General features: G+C 34.1%; 2 protein-coding genes across 10 annotated transcripts in view; one reads left to right on the top strand and one right to left on the bottom strand.

Annotated features, from left to right (window-relative positions):
- The window catches only part of LOC127857912 (uncharacterized), a 351,976-nt gene that overhangs the window by 289,632 nt on the left and 49,430 nt on the right, over positions 1–12,914 (top strand). The window lies entirely within an intron of this gene.
- LOC127857918 (discoidin domain-containing receptor 2-like) overlaps positions 8,290–12,914 on the bottom strand; it is a 177,549-nt gene continuing 172,924 nt past the window's right edge. For all 4 annotated transcript variants that reach the window (XM_052394670.1, XM_052394671.1, XM_052394668.1 and 1 more), the window contains exons 7-10: positions 12,368–12,495; positions 10,569–10,766; positions 9,456–9,690; positions 8,290–9,000 (exon numbers count right to left, since the gene is read on the bottom strand). In XM_052394670.1, coding sequence (XP_052250630.1) covers positions 8,668–9,000; positions 9,456–9,690; positions 10,569–10,766; positions 12,368–12,495 — 894 coding nt within the window. In that variant the 3' untranslated portion in view covers positions 8,290–8,667. The remainder of the gene's footprint in view (positions 9,001–9,455; positions 9,691–10,568; positions 10,767–12,367; positions 12,496–12,914) is intronic.

Below are 12,914 nucleotides of genomic sequence, written 5' to 3'. Positions count from 1 at the left end.
ATTGGCTGAATGCATTTTGTTAAATTGTATATATGCGGGTAATTATTTTTCATGGCTATAGTCAATCTAGCCAACTCGCGCATACGACAAGAAATATGGGAATAAGAATTTTCCAATTTTCCCGTTTTTTCAAATCTTCTTTCACCAAATTGTAAAATCAGACTGTCAGATTTGGCATAGCTGCCTATCTAGTCCTCTCTTATGTTGACAACAACCTTTTTGTAAAATTGTTCGTTTATTCCTGCTTTTTCAGTAGAGGCACATGCTTCTAGCAGTTTAGAATTTTTTACTGGGGCATCGCTTTTTACTCTGTCAGGCTTACTGACACAAATTCTGTGGTGTTTGCATAGGTCAGTCGAAATGATTAGCATCCTACAGAACTCACAGCTCAGATATTTCTTTCTATCTTGTTCTTTGCTCTGTCTGTACTTAGGTATTAGGATACCCACCCCTTTTTCTTTTACTTTTGTAATGTGCAGATTATTACCCTTGGCAGTTATGGCCGCCCATGCCTGTTTCCTTTCTTTGGATCTCTTTGGCATGTTGAGAATCTTAGCTACTTCAATTTCATTGGAGTGTTGTTGCTTAAGGTGTCTATGTAACTTGTAATCTAGCTTTTCGCAGTATATGTAACATTGGGTTTTATGTGACCGGCCTTTCCCATTAGCTGACCCTGACGTTGCTACAATTACTTTATTCAGTGGTTCATTAATCACACATAATTTATCGCTTTCATAAACAATGTCCCAATCTGTTGTCTGTTCCTTCAATGATACCATCTTTCCTTCCACAATGCAACTGAACACCCACTCTTTGGTTGCACATTGACCTGGAAACACACAACAAATTGATAGGGAATAACAACACTTGAAGGGAAAAGCTCTCAACTAGACCAGAGTAGTACTATATAAGTGGTTAAGTAAGTGACTTGGAAATGTTGCCATTTTCATTAATGGACAAAATTCGCTAGGATGTACGTAAGCTGTTTAACAACGGACAGACAATAATCGTCCAAGCTCTATTTGAACACAGAAACTAAATATTCATCAGCTACTACAATAACATTTAAGCGTTTTTATAATGCTTACTTGAAGTATGCAACATGTTGTCTGCACACACAACAACTGTATCTTCTGTTGCGTTGATAACTGGGATGCCGCCAATATCCTTAATAAGTCTCAAAAGCTGACCTATAATTAATGTATAACATGGCATATAATCAGATTTCATTAATGTATCAATGCAATATTTTGTCATACTTTCTATGAGAAAAATATTTATCAACCTTTGATCATTATCTTGAAAATATATTGATGCAAGCCACTGAAAAAAATAACAAAAGCTAGTAACTATGAATGATTTTCATGTGTTTTGACTGGGATTTGAACCTGTACCGTAAGGCAACAGTACAAAGCAATGCAAAGTAATAATGCCTATACCAATCAGCCATTGCACTTCCTTCGAAAACAGTTGCAGTTGCACAAATAATCAATATCCAAATTTATGACCTACATCAAATCTCCAGTTGGTTCATGTTTCAAGAAAATTTTAAGGATATTTTAGTTTCCATGGTACCCAAATTTCTGCATTAAAAAGAATTATTACAATTATGGAGCTTTATGCAAGACTATTTCTTCCAAGTGGTTGTTTGATCCCGTACATAACATGGATGTCAATGGCAGGTAAAACATTTTGATAGCTGCCAGAAATTAGGACTGATAATTGGAACTGAACACTGAAAATGTTTAAAATTTGAAACTGGAAATATTTCAAAATCAGTAGTTGCTAAAATGACAAACTTTTGGTCGTGTCTCCCCTTAATTCAAACTCAAATTCTTGGTAATCAATTTCGTGACAGATTTCTCCATATCGACAAATCTTGGTGACCATGAAGTTCTCCTGAAAAGGGAAGTTATAACTATTGTTTCTATTTTAAACGGAAAGGCTATGTGTTCACCGCAGAATTGTGTCACAACCAAAATTATTATTTTAATACAATTTAATGCATATCTTCCTCCGAACAATTCTTACACACTCAAACAGCACAACCATGTTCTCAATGCGGTTTTATTTAATAGGTTCACCGATTATAGGTATGGTATAACACAAACCACCACAGCGCCTCGCAGATTCACAAAACATTTAGAGCAAAGTAGTTGTTTTTTAAATAAGAAATGTACAAACCATATCAAGTGTGGTACCAGCAAGCAGATATTGTTTTACCCATCTATTGCTCACTATTGGTTTTCTCTGTACCAAGCTGTTGAATAGTTCGAAGGAGTTGCAGTCAGTCTGTCCATTCGCATCTGAAAATTCGATCATTAAGAGATGTATCCATGCCATGTCGTTTTGGAAGAAAACATATGTGCAGTATTCTTAAGAGTTAAGTTTTTTTTTATTTTACCAACTATTGGGGCACTTTATACTAAGCACAGTGTTATAGTGACTTCATGGTAGCAAATGAACTTAATCCTTGCACACAATGTAACTTTTGCAGATTCTATGTCAGAACAACATCAAAAATATGTTTGTTTAGCATTGTATATATTTGAACAGAAATGTAGAACATATTCGTGTTGTAATCATCATTAACTGTTCAGTGAAAGTTTGAAGTTCCCACTTACATGCCTGGACAATTATAACCTGTGCCTCGTCCACATTTTCTGTGAGCAAAAACTGTTTGAACAGCTTGAAGAATCCCTGCAAATAATGTAAATATATCATACCAGTAAGTACTCAAATGGCCTAAACGAATTCTCGTATCATCATGAAATGCTCTTCACATGTTGGAAAAGAATAAATTAGTGAATGTTTTATATATATTTTTTTTAAATCATTCTAAACATGCAAATCTTACGTTTGTCTTAAACTTATTTGAGATTTTGTTTCTTTACAATTACACTCATTTGAAGTGGAAGTTATATCCTATTACATGGGAAAAATGAAATATTCAAAACCATAAACTATTGTCAGTTATTGCCCAAAGAATATGGGTTTTTATGGCACAAAGACAAAAATCATTTTGTGTGTAAATATATTTTACCAGCTGCATTATTTCAGTGAAAATTAATTATTGCAAGAAAAAAACCTACGTTTTTTGGTTGAATCATTTTGTGTGTAAATATATTTTTACCAGTTGCATTATTTAAGTGAAAATTAATTATTGCAAGAAAAATGCCTACGTTTTTTGGTTGAATGTCACAACAGAAAACTTTGGTTAGGGAATCAGACACACGTGGCAATGGGGACTCAATGGTTGTTTTCACATGATTTCCCACCTCGGAGACCAGAGCGTCATAAGCCTGTACAAAGGTTAGAAAAAGCCCAGGATACGAGCTGTTGATGTCCCAGGACTAATCTTCCTTAACAATTCAATAACACAGATGATGGTTTCCATGCACCGAAATTAGCGTGTGCTTAAAAATATGAATGAAAGGGCAAATTATTCCTCATAGAGTATAAATGTATGCTAAATATTATTTTTTTTTGGATATGGTCGTACTTTATAGTAGCCACTCATACATTTTAGTATGCTGTTATATGGTTAAGAAAACAAACGATGTAAAACCCATTATTTGAATCGAAACAGTGTTCAGTATAATAAACTTATTTTGGTTTATAATTTGAATCAAAACAGTTTTCAGTATAATAAACTTATATTGGTTTATAAGAGCTTTCGAACTGTTTGATGTCGTGATTTTATGTACCATATTTTGTGTATTGTTTGCTAAATATGATAGGTGGATAAATTCAACAATGGAATTTCGGACATTTGTTTCAAAGACAAGTGTTCCGATGGTAGTTTTGACACAGGTTAACAATTGTTTATACGTAATTGTAACAAGCCGGACACTGCTTGCTACGTTATTTTGTAATCCCGTGGGGGAATATCCGTAATTCTTTCACGAAAAACACAAAAACGACACAATCTTGGAAGTGAACTCCAATTAACACGGTAAGCTCCCGCATACGCATGCCTCCCCCTGTACATTGGTTGCTCTTTTATTCAGTCCATATACATTGGTTCTATATTATTGTTGCCCCAGATATTCGTTCCCATAATATATTTATTGGAATTAGTACACATGTTGAAAAGAAAACTCAAACATAATGGTAGGCTTCAGAGTCTATTTAGTGGCTGATGTGTGTCACACTTGAAGTTTATTAAATGTGTTTTATTAATTTACAATTTCATTAACATGGATTATTTCTTTTGAGAACATACATTGCTATGTGTGCTCATACTTACATATGAGTTTGGTTAAATGTAAAGTCAATTCAATGCCAGTGTATTTCAAAGCATTTATACTTTGGCTGCATAATAAAACAAGACTATTGCTTAGCGATAAAAGTCCCCTATCTAGGCAGGATCCACCATTTTCAGCAATATTTGTAGTTTATTTGTTGTCATAGCAACCAGAATTCTTGACGTAGGAACAAAATGACATGACATGCATTATCTCCATATTGCCATCTATCTATGTTTCAAATTTTATGAACAAATATGGAGAACTTTTAAAGTTATGGCAGGATCCAACATTTTCAGCAATATTTCTAGTCTATTTGTTGCCATAGCAACCAGAATTCTCGACGTAGGAACAAAATGAAATGACGTGCATAATCTCCATATTGCCATATGTCCATATTTCAAGTTTCATGAACAAATATGAAAAACTTTTAAATTTTTCGCAGGATCCAGATAAGTGTGACAGACACACAGAGCACAAACCATGAGTCCCTCTCTGGTTTCACTAAAAGGGTACTAATAAAATGATAAACATACAGGTTTTATTTCATCCATTTTTATTTTATGAAATATTTCGATAAATAAACGATAAAGTATTCAAAGACGTGGAAATCTGGGCTGGGTCACCCGCAGATTCATACACAATAGGAGGGCAAACACTGAACACATACAGACGGACGAACATAGGAAATATGTTTACAGAGCCAGCACTAAGTTTGATGTACATTATGTCTGTTAAGAAAGATTTATCATATATATGCATTTGAAATGATAAGCTAAAACATATAAAATGTGTTTGAAAATACATATACACTTAATTCAAGTGCGTATATTTAGTAGACAAATACTGAAACAATATATGTACACTTGTATTTTTATGAGATTCTGGACACATTAAATAACTGAATTAAACCTCTAACACTTAGATACGTATTTTTGTGCATTTGAAGTCCCTAAAAAATGTATATATCTAATTTAAGACCTTTCTAACCAGATTCAAGTTTTTAAGGCTTCATCTCAAAACCTTAGATACTGATCAACAGCAAAAAAAGCATACAACCTGAACAGACTGTGAATTACCAGGTTGTTCTGGCTTTATGCTGTTTGCAAATAGCCATCGTGAAGTTGCTTCAAAGTGGGAAAGGGATAAGATGGTTCATGAATCTTTAACCAGTAAAGTTATGTTCGTTATGTCTATACAAAGACTTGCATTTTGTGTCTAGTTATCAAGTTATGTTTATAAAGTTTTGAAGTTATTCAATGCCATTGGTTAAAATAGACTTGAGAGAAACAATGACTACAAAATGTACACAAAAGGATTGACACAACATTGTTAACAAATACAATTGTGCAGAAAATGAGCAAAACGCAAAAAATGTGATCCTTTTTTACAATCCATGGGAGACAACCATGTAGTTTAATCATACATTAAAGAATTACTTCCCTTGTGACAAACAAGTTACTAAATGACCATTTTTCTTTTAAACTAACACATACGTCTTTCACATGTTATTGTAGCAAACATTTGTTTTAATAATTATGTAAATATATGCACTTTATATGCATAATATTACAATGTTTTTTTTTCAACTAATCTCATAAATTCCTACAGCAAGAACAGCAAAACAGTTACTATAAAATATTGTTCACAATTTGAAGATAAAACAAAAGCTATTCAGTAAAATGCAAGTTAAAAAAATCCTTTCATTGAAACCATAATGACTAGAAAATGTCAATACAATGTACAATCACAAATTAATACGACACAAAGTATATGAACATTTTGATAAAAAAAAAGAAATGAATTAGTCACATCATTGACTCCAAGTTTTATTCCTCCTAATGTTACTAAATTTCAAATTAAATTGTGAGTAAACTTTAGTGCAAAATTATATTAATTACGCCCAACCATGGGCAAGCAGTTAAAACAGTTAACTATTTTAATAAATACATTCTTCCTGCCTTTTGTGGAGATATAAGCTGTGTGCATCTAATCGCCTGCAAACTTGAAAATTATAAGAATCTCAAAGAGGAAAACTATATTGTATTGAGACAATGACTGGATCTTTCCATATCCCAATCTTTGACTTAAATTTGTGCAATCAATTACTTTTGCAGTATTGAATTTAAATTTTTCATATGAATTAAACTCTTAAAATTAGACAAGCTACTTTCTGGTATAATGAAGATTAATTTACATTAACAAAAAGAAGTGACCATGTTGTCCTTCCTAACCAAACAGTTATTAAAAGAGATAATTCATTAAAGTGGAGAAATGCATGTATGTTTTGATACATTAAATTATATTTCAAATCATAAATGCTGGAAAGTGGCACATACAAGAGACAATTTAATTCTGTTATCAATAGAACAACACTATGACTATATACATTTGTACAATTTCACATCAATATATACAAAACATATATATAATGTAATTTGGTTGTATACAACAACCATGTGAAATAATTCATGAACATCTGATTTTTTTTTCATTTACTTAAATCATTCAATTGTTAAACTGATGACAATGTCAATAATTCATATGAACAATATCATGATTGGTGCCAATAATAAATTTTATAAATAAACTGCAATTCTGACATTAATAAATCAATCAATCTAATGTTAGACAAAATTAATATAGGACACTATAAATATCACACCTGTGTAAATTATTTCAATAATTGTTATTGGGTACTTTAAAGTTATGACTGTAAACCAAACAAATCACTGATCTTATATTATCATACTGAGATTTTCTCTATTCTGTTAGCCTTCATAAACACCAGCCTAAATGAGTATATTAATTTTAATGTGAGGTTTTATGAATCTTTATTAAAGAAGAACATAATTAAAGCATGACTTGAAATCTCATTACAACATCAACAAGGACAATTTGAATGACAAACTGTGTGTCAGAATACATCGAAGTTGGCTTCAAGACACCTTTATAAAAGCCTGGTTGCTTGAAATAACGCCAATCTTTTATGCAACATGAGAAAATGATTTCAAAACATTAATGGGCTGAATTATGATTCAAAATGATTATACTACAAATGACAAGCAATGCAAGCTCAATGTCATGTCCAGACAGCGCTTTAAATGCAAGGAACCAATCTGTTTTTTGTTTTTTTCAGAAAACATCTTGAAAGAATTTGTCGTCAAAAGGAAACATTTCACACAAAAAATCAACATAGCTGAACAGTGATCAGTCTAGTTAAATCTCAAATTCCGAATTCTATGTCTGAACACATGATGAAAATAACAAATATGTCAGAATTCATATGAACTTTGAATTACTGTATCTGACAATGAATATTAAGCAGATATAACACTTTCATGCTCAAATTCCAAGGAGAATCAAAACTTTCATCCTTGGCTGGAATCCAAAGTGCCATCTTATGTCTACAAAAAATAAAATCGACATAAAATACAAAGCCTGCAAATGTACACAGGTTTCTGCACACTGAAGTGTTCGCTGTAATTATGTGCAGACATGCACACACCCCGTACCATTGGGAGGATCTGTCCCAATGTTTAACTGGATGTAACGATCCTCATTAATACAATGTTTTCCCTACAGTCATACTTTTCACATTCCCTTGTCAATTAGACCACACTAGTGTGCACATGTCTTACGTTCCTGACTGCAATCTTGTAACCAAAGTTTACAGGAAAGCATTTATTTAATTACAAATGCAAACATGTAATCTGTTGTAAGACATTTGCAACTTTATCTTGCAGAAAATGACAAACCCATTTTTCACTAGACTCTGGTATGCACAACAAGTTCTTTGTGAGAAATCTGCCTTTTAATCATGAAAAACTGCAGACATTTTGAGAACCGGTATACACCGGTACAACTTGTGAGGGAATTGTCAGATTAAATTAATATCTGAGTTTCAAGCCGGAATATAGTTTGTTCCCTTTTGCACAGTTGGTTTAGAGACTACCACGGGACATGGTTTAGAGATTATTCCAGTCCAGGCTGGTTTGACAGCAGACTCTGCTTCACTATCACCCTTTCTAACTGCTGTCTTCCCTTTTAACGAAACTTTTGGATTTTCTGAAAGTGAATTGCGTAGCAGAACGTCCACAACGTCCTTGTTCTCCGTTTCAGAAACATCCTCATCGCTGTATTCAAATAGTTTGTGATCGCAGTTCATCATTGTTACAGTCCTTGGATCCAAATCAGCTTCATTAAAATTAGGAAGCTCCGAAAATGGCTGACCAATGAAACAAGAAATCGAGTCGCGACTTGTGCGCAATGGAGCAACAACTGCAATTTTCAATTTTCTACTGCAATCTTGTTCAACAAAACTTGAACGTAATGGAGCAACATTTTTTCGACCGCATTCTGATTGAAAATTACTCGGCTTGGAGATTGAACCCTCTCCCGACTCCTTGTGGGCGGTTAGTCAGCAAATTGGGACCTTTATCTGGTTCATCTTTTCATCCTTCGGGTTGTAGCCCATGTTCTTGCGCTGTAGAAACATCTGGATTTCGCGGAAACTCGGCCTCTCGCACTCCGTTCGATTCCAACACTCGAGCATGAGGTCGTAGATTTCATTGGGACAGTTCACATGTTGTGGTAGGTAAATTTGTTTATTGTCATTGCGGTAGTAGTGCCCCGCATTCTCAATCACTTGTTCGTCGTTCATGACATCATACGGTTGGTCGCGTGCAAAGGTAAGTATTTCCCACAGGGTTACTCCTAGAGACCAGACGTCTGACCTTGTCGTAAACTTGCCCTGAAATGGACAGGAAAGATTGGCTGTTACTCAATCGCACACAAAATGCTTTAATTATACCAAAAAGCAGTTTACATTTGTAGAAACATAATTGAATAATTATGAAAAATTATTAATATTTTCAGAATAGTTAAAGCAGCACAAACAAATTAGAGTTGCAATATAGTATTATGTAAATTTGGTTTAATTTTGCTAAGATTATACTGTAAGAACAAAAAATCATTATAAAAATCCAACCCCTGTAGCAAAAAGTATGATCAGCTTGGAAAAAAGGATATGGTGTCCGCCTAGTGACTTTGAGGTCACGGGTTTGAAACCCACTGTGGGAGCATTCTTCAAATCTCCTCAAAGACACCAAGTATTGGTTCTATTCAGGAAACTGACTCAAGACCCTTCAATAAGCCTTTGGCTTCCAATGCAATTTTGCTAAAACAAATATGTTTCAACTAAAATACCAGTAATATAGACTCCCAAGCCATCCATCGAATGGGCAGCACAGCACGACCCTCGATTCTGTAGTAATCAGCGCTGTACAGACTCCGACTCATGCCGAAGTCTGAAATCTTGATTGTGAAGTTTGTGCCCACGAGGCAGTTGCGGGTGGCCAGGTCACGATGCACCATGTTCAGAGACTCCAGGTACTTCATACCTGAGGCGATCTGAGACGCCATGTAGATCAGGCAACCATAGCTGTTAACAAAGCAGGAAAAAGGGTATGAGGGTATGTCATTATGGCACATTTTTTATAAAATAAATGAAGATGAAACCAATTAAGTCAGTCAAAAACAAAAGCAAAATTTTGTTAATATTTTATATCAAAACCTTTTGTTTTTGGACTTTTTTTTCTTTCTAGTGTTCAAACATTTACATTAACGGAAATACGCCAAAATAATATGCCAATAAACTTAGAGAAAATACAGGGTAATAGTATCCTAGTATATAACATAATCTGCCTGATGGTTCACATTTGATAAATTTAAGTTGGGACTTGACTAAAATAAACTGTGATTGTGTCATCTTCAAATAAGGCACAATACATTTGTAGTCTATATCTCGCACACTTTTTTAACAAAGCATGTTGCCTTTGGTTACAGAATTGATAAGTGGCATTCAATAACAGAACCCTTACTTTCAAAAGCAACATAACATCATTGGCTTTACTAGACATAACACCTTAAATGAATCAAAACAAACATTGTTAACTGAGTTGCCTCTCCAATTAATATTATACACAATATTAAATAAAAGTAACATATTGTCTTTATGTCTACAAACAGATGGATGGCCTCATTTTACCCCGCCACACACACTTAATTGTGGGGAAAGCAAAACACCAAAAAAACTACTCCCAGCGACCATGTTTTTCACCAAACAAGAAGAATATTTTAACTTGACCAAGCTTGAGGGACATCAGACAAAACTCAATCACAAAAGCTCACCATAAGCATGATGTGGTCAGATGAGCTAAAAACACAAAATAAGGAGGCTCCATTATAAATTTAAAACCTCACCCTCTCACTTGCATGGGCATTATAAAAACTTAACGACACTTAATAAAGAGCTCATACCTTAACGTCTTTGCGTGGGTTGCCTCTGCCATGGGAGACTCGGGTACGTGGTCCAGCAGGAACTGGTTGAGGTCTCCATACTTCATGTACTCCACAATCATACACAGCGGCTCCTCCCTGATACACACCCCAAGAACACGCACAATGTTGGGGTCCTTCAGCTGGGACATGATCTTTATCTCCTTTTGGAAGTCTGCCCTGTAACATGGTTTGAAACAGATAAGTGTTTGACAACTATCTGTATTCAGTTTCGTATCCAGTTATGACAAAAAAGTAAATTGACCCAGAAGAAGATTCACGCTTTCCTGATATATAACGCCTTAATAGGCTTTTTCATAGTATGTTTATACAAACTTGCAACATGTTCTTTACGCTACTTAAAAAAACAATTAAATTAAAAAAAAGAACTTTTTGCAACATAAAGAACATGTAGCCAACATGTAAAAACAAACCTTGAAAAAGCCTATTTCTGTGTCAAACTATTTGTTTGTTTGCATTTTACATAAATTTTCATCAGCACTTTTTCTTTGTGCATTTTTACAACATCTTGCAGACGTTTAATCACACAACAACAATATGAGACATGATTCGGGTAAAAAGGGCTTATTGCGTGTTCATAAAGTGTGGTCCCAGATTAGCCTGTACAGTTTAAACACTTGTATGTCTATTTTCTTTTAAAGGATGTCTCTTTTATGCCAAATTTCTGACAACGCAAAGGTGTCATCCCAGATTAGCCTAGGTATACATGTACTGCACAAGCTAATCTGGGATGACATTTTACGCAAATGCATTTAGCCCTATTTTCCAACACCGGTGCTCATATGTATGTTTTTATTTTTCATGCAATTTCATCAGCACTCTTTATTTGCATAATCACTACAGCTTTAGATTGTTTTATTATACACAAATACAATATTGATAGTTATATCATAACAGCATTCAGATTTTTATTTCATTCTTTATAAATCGTTAATAAAATAATCATTCATAACAATGCTCTTATGCATGTTTTAAGCATTAATATCGCCACATTTTACTGTTAACATATGTTTCACAATATCTTAAACTATTACCTTGACCTTTGTAAATCATTTCAAAGGAAAGGTTTAACATTCATAGAATGCCCACACATTTGATGGCATAACGAGCAATAACTTCATAAAATTAATACAGATTAACGCAGTGTCGGTTGCTAATTACTTCAAACAAGTGCACATGTTAAACCATCAAACCTGTATCTTCCATTAATACCTGTATGCAACACATTTGCACATGAGCTTATTAAAATACAAGGCAAAAAAAGAACACAGGTGAGAATAAATTTGGATTTCCGATCCATAAATATGACTGTAAATAAAATAACCAATTAATAACGTTTTTATGATATTTTTTACAACACACCAAACACAAATAATGGAATATTTGTCAATAGTTAACATTGCAACGAAAAAACTGGGCCTAAATCATATAAGAATGTGCAATAAATTTGCCCTCAAAGATTCGCTTAATGGTAGAAATATTATTAAGATATCTTGAGGAATAGGATTTATGTTGTCAATTATAAATGTGATTAGAGAAATAAACCAAGTATAAGTTAAGAAACAGTTTTTCCTGCAAAATGGCACCTTAAAATACCTATTTATGCCTTTTGGCATGTCATTTCCAACCGTAAGGTACTTATGAGAAGCAAATAGCATAAAAGCTGAACATACACAGGCTGTTTTTTTTGTTGCTGGCTGCATATAGCCATTTTCACTTTTCTTCTGAATGGGAAAGGGTTGAATAATCTCTGAACCTACCTGGCCCTGTCGTCTGCCTCCTTCCTAAGCATCTTAACCGCAACCAGGATGGGCCGGTTGAGGTACCGGTTGACTTGGCAGTCTTCCTGGATGTAGTCATCGATGTCAACCGCTTCACAAAGGTGAACCTGCATACATGACATAACCAATTCTTACTCTGGTATTCATGAGGTGATATAAATGAAGCTGCACTCGAGCATTTTCCGGGGCTGTTTCAATTCAGAGTACGTGGCCTATGACAATTCAAACTGGCATAATCATTTGTCTAAATTTTAACTGACATGAATTTCATATCCCTCTGATTCAGACATTTATTCAATTCTCGCTGAATATGACACTTAATATCTTTTGTTTTTGTATATAAAATGTAGAGTTAATTATAACCTCTTTTATTAATTCTAACATATCAAAATATTCCTGATTCTATCACCTTAAATATATTCCTCTAAATTGTCTTGTTCACTTACATTCTCTGGAGTCTGTGGCCACTGTTTTGATTTAAATGTCGGGCAGGTAGTGAGTGGCTTTTTTTTGGGGGGGGGGAGGG

The sequence above is a fragment of the Dreissena polymorpha genome, chromosome 14 (genome assembly GCF_020536995.1).
Source record: "Dreissena polymorpha isolate Duluth1 chromosome 14, UMN_Dpol_1.0, whole genome shotgun sequence".
Taxonomy (NCBI): domain Eukaryota; kingdom Metazoa; phylum Mollusca; class Bivalvia; order Myida; family Dreissenidae; genus Dreissena; species Dreissena polymorpha.
Note: the sequence above shows the minus strand (reverse complement) of the source record. Positions and strands in the feature narration are given on the sequence as shown.